Source organism: Schistocerca cancellata, chromosome 2, assembly GCF_023864275.1.
Source record: "Schistocerca cancellata isolate TAMUIC-IGC-003103 chromosome 2, iqSchCanc2.1, whole genome shotgun sequence".
Lineage (NCBI taxonomy): Eukaryota > Metazoa > Arthropoda > Insecta > Orthoptera > Acrididae > Schistocerca > Schistocerca cancellata.
The window spans coordinates 659,098,793-659,109,226 of NC_064627.1; the positions used below are offsets into that span (position 1 = coordinate 659,098,793).

Consider the following 10,434-nt stretch of genomic DNA (forward strand, 5'->3'; position numbering starts at 1 on the left):
TAATCTTAATTTTTAATGACTATTTGTGAGAAAATGATGACTATTCTAATTAATCATTCAATGTTAAATATCCCTGTACTATTACAAATTATTTCATACATTCCTGTCTTTTAGGCCATATTTTTCTCCTGGAAATAAACTTTATTATGTCACTAAGTACGAAACTTGTTTACACCAACATCCTGTTACAAAGTCCTGTTTCTGTCAGCAAATTCAAGACTTGATGCCAAGTAATAGAATTCTGTTTTATTTCTATGCTAGGCCAGTTTCCCTGAAATTCTATGTTACATCACCTTATAGCCTGCAATGTGTTCTATCTCACACATTCTACTTGAAAGACTAACTTTTATTGTGTTAAAAAAATGTGTGTACAGTGATTTACATAGAATACTAATAGTAATCAGCAGACATTGACATACAAATTAGGGTGTTACCAATAACCAAAAGCATAAATAATTTTGAATAGTTTTTTTTATTAAATATTATTTGCATATAAAAAAGATCACAGTAATCACATAAAAAAGATTTGTGAATGGCAATTAAATACTATGGACATAATTGACCACAATAAACACAATAGCACCTGTGGGCTTGCCCCTCTTATAACAGTCATACCACAGGTAGCTCTGTATTCACTACATTTTATATTCAAACGATACCCCAAAAATTTGCATCACTGTTTCACTCAACACTCAGGTTCGCTTTCCACATAGTTCACAATGAGGCACATTTGGGGATTACTTACATTATCAGTCAGATCTTGCATTTCTTCTATTGTTACATGACTATGGGGGGACAAATTTCCTTAGTCACATTAATACAGAGTAACACAATTCAATAACTAGAGTATTTTTTTATATAAAAAACGGTTTTGTTGATAAAACTTGCATTGAACTGCATGAATACAGCACCTGATGCAGTATACAAACTGCAGCCAAGCCTGTAGTCTTTAAAAACTTTCTTATTATAACAAACGAATAAGATCTTAAGTACTTAATAAAAGCTACCATTGTGTTAACAACCTTCAGAACACAGGATACTGCAATTCTAGAAGTTTTGCATGAAAACATGCAAAATGCAATATAAAAAAATGGAGCTAACTTGCAACAAACAATTGGTACAGATATTATCCTGTTACAGCTCACTTACAAGTATATTATGTTCAGTGACATTGCTGTTCTGCTAGTTCTTATTCCCAGAAGCACAGATCAATGCAAGGAAGCAATATCTTCTTTATCCATAATACAATTTATTCACTGATCTAATAGGAACTTCACAATAAAATTGGCAAGTAATCTCGACCACAGAAAAAACCTACTGCATGCATATACTGCTTAACATAAATACTGAATTTTAGTTATGTCAAAATTTGTTTTACCACTGGAATGACAGGGATAATAAGGATGTAGAAATTTCATAAAAAGGGCTGGTACAAAGTACTCTTTCCTACTCTGAATGATAATCTACAATTTTAGTCCAAAACTAATTTGATGCTCTATACAAAATACATTCATAAAAGGTATAGAACATAGATCTAAAAACTTTAATTTCAGAATATATAAAAAACTTCAACAGTGTCTGTTGGTCTCTCATTAAAATTAAGTTGTACTTTCAATCTGCCAATGTGATGTCACACACAGCATATTTCAACAAGCAGTATCTAAACCTCATTTTTACACTCAGCATATGTTTACAAAACATTGTGTTCACATGTGAAACTTAAAGGTCAGCTACACTAGATCTGTTCAATGCTGCTCAATAAGTGATTGTTTCAGTTTCCACAGGTCAAGAGCATCATAATGGGAAGGTACAGTAATGAGAGCATCTTGCGTTGTGCGATCTGGAGAGCAATTCTGAAATGAAGAAAGGAATAGACATGTAATAATCTGCAAGTTATAACCCCACCAAAAACAATCAAGATCATTGCAACATACCATTTTCCACATAGAAAATTATGTTGACTCTATGGCAATACTAATATTGCTTGGAATTATAATCTACAAAATATCTCTTTCCACATTTATCTCTCTGTCTTTCCCCCCCCCCTTTTTCCAATACGTCTAAAAAATTAGTGCCAAAGGAGCACATAATTAAAAAATCACTGGAAATCAGTAATGTGAAAGACAGTCACTAGTACCTTGCACATTCAAGGGTATGGAAATGGAACTGAAACTGCACAACTATCTATTTCCTCACCTTTGGCTGCTGTCTGTAGGTATCAACACATTCTACAGGCAACCTTGTACATTCCATTTTGTAATGGTAGCCATCAGATGTCAACTTTATGACAGTGTGCAGTGGGACATTTATGTATGGAAGGTCCTCTGAAATACAAACATTTTCTCAGAATTGCAAACAACATGCAAAACAATTTTCATTTAAATACAAAACCAATATTAATTCTGTAAACACAAACATTTAAAAGTTGGCTGGTACTTTATGTGAAAAATATAGAATAGGTCACGCTAGGTTCCAACAGATGATTCCTTACAATCATCAGAAAAATAACTATATATTAAGAAATTTATTTTGTTAATCCACAGAACAAAAAATAAAGTTTAAAATTTTTAGAAACATTTTATCTTAATTCTATTGGAAAATTGGCAGCTACGTCAAATTTTTTTTTATATAATGGAACAATTCCAACAAAATAAAGATATTTATTTACTGGTGCCCGTTTCAGTGTTCTGATCATCATAGACTGAGCAGGCGCCAGTCTAGGAGGCATATAATAACTTATATACCCCTCCCACAGTGGTGCTTGCTCCTCACCAGATTCAGCTGACTCCCATGGAGTAAGTGGTCTGATGATGACTACAACAGTGGTTGAAACCAGTCAGCAATAAATAAACAAACACCTTTATGATGTTGGGATTGTCTTATGATATAAAAAAATCAGTTTCTATGTTTCTAGAAGTACTTCTGTCACAGCAGCATCTCACAAAATATTTTAGTATATGTACCTGGTTGCTTATTGAGAAAATATCCCAGTACACATCGTAGTACAGCTTGATGGCTGACAACTAATATGTTCTCACTGTGTTCCAGCTCTAGCAAGATTGTCTCCAAACGATTCATTATATCGATATACGATTCACCCCAGGGATAGCGGTACCTAAGTTTATCTTGGTCACGCCATGCAAATTCCTGAGGGAACTTCTCTTGCATCTCTTCATAACTGAGACCTTCACAAACACCCTACAACAAAGGCAGTACAAGCATAAGATTTGTATACAATAAATGGACCTCTTAGGTAAAAACTTTAGATTTTATATTCGCTCAGTGCACATTACTTACAGCATCCAATTCATTCAGCTCTGAAAAGTGTTCCACAGGAGCTCCAATTCCCTGGACTGTTTGCTTTGTGCGCTTCAGTTCACTGGTCCACACCCTCAAGTTTGGGATATGGAGAGCATTGATATGTTGTGCCAAAGATTTGGCATATATTCGACCTCGTGGTGATAAATCTGCATCACCGCCAATGCGACCTAATACATTATTCTCACTCTCTCCATGCTGCAATGTCACAATACGATACGTGATTAGTGTTTCATCACACAGACTTGAATAGAAGAAAATCAGAAAATCGAGCACTTATTTGATCTAAATATATTGTATAAAGAGCTGTAGGCCAGATCTTAAGACTTTTGGGACAGGCCCATTTAATAGCACATCTGATGGAAAATATCATACTTACCCTTGAAAAGTAAAATGTTTTTGGAGCTGGCCTGAAATTTGAAAGAAACATCAGAACTTTAGCCTCAAGATGACCTGTGACCTTGTGGGTAGCAATTGACTCTCCTGAAATTAGAGCAGGGCACATTTAATTAAAATCCTTTATGCATGAAACTTTTATTTGAGTTCTCTAATCAACTGTAAGTAACCAACTCACCATCATTGATGTACTTGATGAAGCGGTATTGCGGCTCATGTTTTGAGCTCATAGGTTCATACTGTTCAACATAATGCTGTATTTTATGATTGAAATCATCCATAGCCTTTTCAGAATTCATATCTTTATAATCTGGGCTATTCTGTAATGTTTCCTAGTAATAAAAAGTAACAATTAATGCCACTGACCAACTGAAACACCTCGTCAAATAAATCAGTACAGTGAAATATTTGAAAGTACTTACATTGACATTCCTTGAAAGAATGCCATTGTCATCACAAATACATTCAATAAACAAGCACCTATAGCCCATACGTTTCTCAAAATGGTCATGTACTTTCTGCCGCTGATAATGAGCTATGTGTGTCCCATCCAGGATCTGAAAAAAAGAAAGACGTATGAAAACTTTGCATCTTACCAATTTTTAAGGCAAGACAAATAGTGGAAATTTTACTAATTTCTGAAACTCAACTGTATCTTACTGTAATCGCTTTTTATTTCTTTGTAGAAAATCTACAATAGTGTGACACAGTAGTAACATAAAAACTTTTTTTTTTTACAATTGTGTATTGCAATGTTGCAACTGGGCATTCAAAATTTTACACCTGATTGTCAGATACTATTAATAATAATGCTGGACTAACAGCAGTATCTAGTGGCATGAACTGGCCAATTTCAGTGGAAAACAGCTAGTTTCTCAAAGAGTACATTTTTAAAGACACTAAAATATGTACAAATCTTACTGTTCCAGAGGTTCAAGAAAAAGGTGCAATGGAGAATGGGGCCAATGAAAATAGAATTATTTATAAATCAGGCTTTAAACAAAACACAGTTTTTTTAAAAGGAAAACTGGGGTTGTAAATGTGTATAAGAAGAAAAAAATTCAAAAGAGGTGTTTCGTAGTGGTTATGATAGTGGTGCTAATGGCTAAAAGAAAACTAGCACAAGAATACAAGACTGTATAATTACTCTTAACAAACTGTATTGCAAAAGCTGTTGTGGCATTTATTAACTAACTCAACTCATTTACTGATGACTGTGTGTTAAATTCAATTAAAAGCCAATCCCTGAGTTTTTCTTTCTTCCTTCCTTTCTTTCTTTCTTTCTTTCAGTTGACTAGCAGTGATTCAGGAGCCTATGATATCTATTTTGTAGCCACCTAGCCCACAAAAAACACATGCAAATCAACCAGTTTGTGCATACAACATCTCTCTAGAAGCCAAGCATCCCACAAAAAACATATGCAAATCAATCAGTTTGTAAAGATCTAGAACTTTATTTAGAAACTATATTTCACTTCCTCCTTTCTCTGCACTGTAGTGTCTGCTTATTGACTAACCTTCGTAATAACTGTGGCTGAATGCCTGTCTCAAACCTCCCTTTAACATATAGTTTATTAATCCCGGGAGCCTAAAAAACAAAGTAAGTTAAGTGTTTGATATACCATTAATGACAAGGTCAACAGAGGCTGAGTACAAGCCTGAAGTAAGTAAACATAGGGAATAAACTGTCCATGCTTTTGTAGAGAAGAAATATCTAGGTTTCACCTTAGGTGTTTGGAGAAACCACAAAACACCTACATCTGAATGACCAGATAGGAATTGCAAATCATCTCTCTAACCCTAACTGTTCTAAAATTGCTATAGTGAAGAGGTAAAAAGTTTTATCTCCCGTGATAAGACAAAAGAATAGTGAAAACTAAATTTTCAGAATACGTTAACTCACAGCAGACTGAAAAGGTCAATTCATTCTCTGGGAAATTCTCACAAGGCACATAATTAACTCTTGTATCAAATGCCGCACAATTCATTCTTCTACTTAACAGTGGTCTGACATAATGCTTTCATTTAAATAGTGGCTACAAAAGTTTCCTTTCAGAATACAGCCACAATTATACAGAAGCTAGCAAGTTTATGAAAACTGACATTTTCTTTTTCATATCACAAAAAACAATGAGCCAATAAATTTGACCTTAGTGTGAAATAACACAGTTGCTGAACTTGCAGATCACCACAGAAAGGCAGTAACAATGTACACCGGGAATTCAAGGCTAATTTTGTTTACGAGTGCATATGTACCTAAAGTACCTAAGCCAAATTACCACAGAACTCACCACGATGTTGCCACCACCTTTCAGCCAGTCGGTGGCATCATCCATGGCAAGCTGGGCACTCTTAGCCCGGATCTCCATTGCTTCTTTATTATCTGCTCGAAACAGATTGTGGTTGTCATACCGCTCCACCAGCTTACGTCGGTAATTGCTAACTGTAAAAACTGCAATAGCAGAAAAAAGAAAACACTCCTCAGAATGCAGAAAAATAGTCTGTTGTTACATGCAGCTCCACGTATATATGCAACTCACTTTACATGTGTCTTCTTTTCTTTGTGTGGTTGCTCATAGCAAATACTGTAGTTCATTATTTCTCACAATTGTTTCTGTCTGATAGACTTGCAGGCTCTAACAAATGAGTTAGAAAGCCTCTCAAGATAGTAAATAAATTAAATAAACAAAGAACAATTTTATATGGAGAAAACTGTGTTCAATTTGTACATGTGTGACATTTTAATATGGACAAAGACGAAAGCACAAGTTTAAAAAGAGCAGTTATTTATAACAAAAAAAATCTACGTATGAAATGAAAGGTAGAAGGAAAGAATGGGGAGGTCTATTGTTCATTAACATTACAGTCATTACAGTAGATGCTTGGACTGATCAAGGAAGTGTGCAGGAATCTGTCATAGTATTTGAGAAGGAACTTTCCCACCATTTGTCTGAAATGGTGTCAAGAAACAGTAACCAATATAAATATTGACAACTGAACAAGAATTTGAACTTCCAGAATCGCAATTCACCTAGCCTCCTTAATATTTCCTGAAAAGGTGAAATTAGCTAGACAGACACTAAAACAAAACTTCAGTCGTGTAGTCTTTCTTATTTATGGACAAACCCTAAAACAAATTATTTTCAGTGATGCAGTCTTTCTCATTTACAGAATTAATCACCATACAACAAATGTGTTGAAACATATTACAATTGCCTAAAGTCAAAATAAACAGTAATCACTACAATGTAGGATGAATATAACTTTGCAAAATGACCTAGTGAGAAACACTGTTCCTGCTTTCTCTAGTAAGTCAAATTTAAAGAGTGCCTTCAATATATTCAGGAATAATAATTGCACTTATAATTACACAACGAGACAGTAAAATTTTAAGACCAAAGGTTACTCCCCCCAGATAATAAATTTTACAAAGTGTTGAAGGTAGAGGCTGTACAAAAAAAACCCCACACAGTGTCTTCCTAGATCTTCGTACTGTTTTCAGTCTCTGGTTATCAAAGAAGAAATTATGGATCCAAAATGTTGTTGAGGCAGTACTTTAATGTGCCAACTCCTGCAACCAGAAAGCATTTTTTTTTCTTCCTTTTCAATGTAGCTACTTCATAAACCTTACATATGCAGCCTGCCTGCAACAGTGCTGGTGAATGATATATTCCAACTGAGACTACAGAATTAATTCCAAAATGAATTTCAGTATCTAAAAGAAAAAATTGCAAGAGGAAGCAAATTGGAGGGGGGGGGGGCTAGAGTGTGATGGTGGCTCCCGTTCCCACTACATCTTGGTGACAGACTGTTCTGTAGTGTACACCAATGCTTATGTTAGATTGGAGGGTGCAAATCGAGTTGTGTTGGCAAACCCAAATAATGAGAATATGATATAAAAGTTGTGATAACAGATTAGCAAACTGATCTGCAGCATAGACTGATGTTCACATTCATCCTTTATTCAATGGGGCTTTCAATACACAACTTAAAACTGCAAGGTAAATTAAAAAATGGTCTAATACGTGTTAAGCAAATATTGAAGATGTACTTTCGTGCATATTATGATCTTCATTGTACATCAATTATGAACAGTGGCCACTATGTGACTCTTACAAGGCAAGACTTCTTCATTCAATATACTTAATAAGTCACAATTATTTTGCAGAAGCTCACCTTTTGACATTTCACCAGTCCATCGCAGGTAGCGATCTAGCTTATGTGCTGTAGCTGACTTGGACCTTGCTGGCATTCCAACCATAACAACAACCAATCCCTTTGCTGAACGTGTGCTTGTGCCTGCAATAAATATACATGTGTAAGGTCTGGAACAAAAGCCATGTTAGGCTACAAAAGTTCTTGGTAATACAATAATAGACACACACTAACTAATATTTATGGTGTACTGTGGAATCTTGGTAGATTAGAATATTCACTTAAAAATGCCAAGGTTCATTATAAAGCATTTCACCGGTAAGTATCCCACCCAGAGCACATGGGTCATCCCAAAAACTAAAATTTCCTTTCCTCACGATTTTTGAATAGGGCCTCCGTAAATTATATTATGCTGTTCAGTTGACTGTACTGGTGCGGCACAATCAATTCAGATGTTGCTTTTACAATAAGGATTAGTGAACGTCACCCAGGTGTTATTCTTAGCACAAAAGTGGTCTCACCCGAGACATAATATTCATAAAGGCCTTTGTAAATAAACCTGGTAACTCACCGCGTTACCCCATCTTATACGTCGACTTACTGAAATAAACAGTATGTGCAAAAATAAATCTCATTACGAAAGGTAAATTTTTTCTTCGTAGCTGCTTACGTCTTCCAGAACTGTCAGCGTGAACAAGTTTTTACCAAACTAGAAAAAGAAAATGGAACAAGTTTCGCAGCTAATTTCATTTATTACAAAATGTATGGTGTGTAAAATGGTTTACCGATAGTTTACCGATACTTATAGAAACTTAGGCTGTGTGTTTGTAATAAATTATGTTGCTAACCTCAGGAAGCATGTACGAATCTACAAAATTGTGTATTCATCACTTATGTATGTATCCAAAAATATACACGTAATCGACGACACCTACATGATGTACGCGATGTTTGGTTGATTAATAAGTAAAAGTCACTGACGTATGGGATTTGTCCCCCACCCCCTCCTCCTTGATGGAAGCGGTCTGTTCATTACACCCTACATCGAAGTGTTTGCACCACGATGCACCAGATAATTCATTGTCTTTTCGCAATCACAATGCCTTAAAGTGAATACTGATGTACACTGGTCAACTCACCTCTGGTGCCATTATTGGCCTCCTTCTGCGAAGCCTCCAGCACAGCCAGTTCGTCCTTCGACGGCATGGTTTGCGGTGGGCTCATACGCGTCGGAGCCATCTCTTCCTTTTTTCTGGTACCACTCTCAAGGAACTTTCCCACGTGCGACAGCAAAGAAACGAGGCCTGCCAGCACCACTAGCGTCCGCTTCACAGGCTCGTTCGTCTCCGTCGTAGAGATGATGCACGAGCAATCTGTAGGATAATCCAGCCGCTTCAATACGGCGTTCAACGACCTTCTACTAAATGAGCGGATTCTTCTCTTCTGAAAAGTGATCCGAAGAAGTATGCCTTATTGACTGCTGTAAGTCTGGCCTCATGCCAATACACGCTCTGTCTTTAGTGGCCAGTGTTGTTGCTGGCTGAATTCGAAAACTGGAACCTGGTGCCAGTAAAACACTACTCTCTTTCCTCACTATTCCCGCAGATGAGATGCAATTTATAACATCTCACGACAACGGAGAACAAAAAAGTCCACACTAACTAGTAAAATACTGTCCAGTTAGCCTTACAATCTATAAAACGATTGCCTTCTCTACTTCAAGTACTCGATATTCGCAACAACCACTTTCAACCCACTCGCTTAATATCATTATTTGAAACGGAAAAGAAAACAGCACAAGTGCAGGGCTACACTATCTCTCCACTCATACCTCTTGCTCTTCTCAGACTCTTCTGCAAGCACAACAAACGCAGCTGCAGCTTTATCCTATCGATCCCCAGTCCCAGATGCGCGCGCATCCGATCGCATTGCGCATGCGCGATGTGTAGCTGGGAGCCCATTCCGGGAGGCTCTGTTGCCATGCTGCTGCGCCGGCCAATGCGAAGGCGGCTGCGGTTGCGAAGAGGGGCGAAAGATCAAAACCTGGTCAGTTGCCGGACGAGAATTGCATCCTCGCTTTAAAACAGCTACTTCATTTGTCTCGTAAACTGTCTGCAAGGGAACTGTACAGGCATAAGCTATGTTACCCTTTCACACAAAATACTAGTTGCCTCCTTATTTTAATGTTGCAGTCCTCACTGCCGGAGAGATCTTATGTAACGGAGAGTGACTTAAAATTAAAGATAATACCTTTTTATTTAAGGAAGTTTCTAGCACACCTTATACTACTAAATCCGTTGGCTCGAAACAGTTGCTCACGTATCTGACGACTGCGGAAGGTGTACCAAAGTGGCATTTATCTTTAATTCACGAAATACGACTCAAGATGGCCATCTTAAAGATCGCAGTAGACAAAGTGAGAACCAGTTTAACGGATAACGGTATAGAATTTCAGTATATAATGGCAGGGGCATTCTCTCGACAGGGAGTGAAATCAGATGTAAACATGTTCTGGAGAGGCAGATGGGTATAAAAGTAAACAGAAACCGTTCGTTCTTGACTTAG

At 36.7% G+C, this 10,434-nt stretch overlaps 1 protein-coding gene across 1 annotated transcript; it reads right to left on the reverse strand.

The window, feature by feature from the left end:
• Window positions 1-453: 453 nt before the first annotated feature.
• Window positions 454-9,736, reverse strand: LOC126162347 (6-phosphofructo-2-kinase/fructose-2,6-bisphosphatase-like). Its single transcript, XM_049918796.1, has 10 exons — window positions 9,009-9,736; window positions 7,891-8,013; window positions 6,006-6,166; window positions 4,137-4,271; window positions 3,893-4,046; window positions 3,698-3,801; window positions 3,298-3,516; window positions 2,964-3,198; window positions 2,197-2,324; window positions 454-1,853 (listed from the first exon to the last, which is right to left on the reverse strand). Exons 1-10 carry the CDS (start codon window positions 9,106-9,108, stop codon window positions 1,746-1,748), a joined length of 1,467 nt encoding a protein of 488 aa, XP_049774753.1. The 5' UTR covers window positions 9,109-9,736; the 3' UTR covers window positions 454-1,745.
• Window positions 9,737-10,434: the final 698 nt, after the last annotated feature.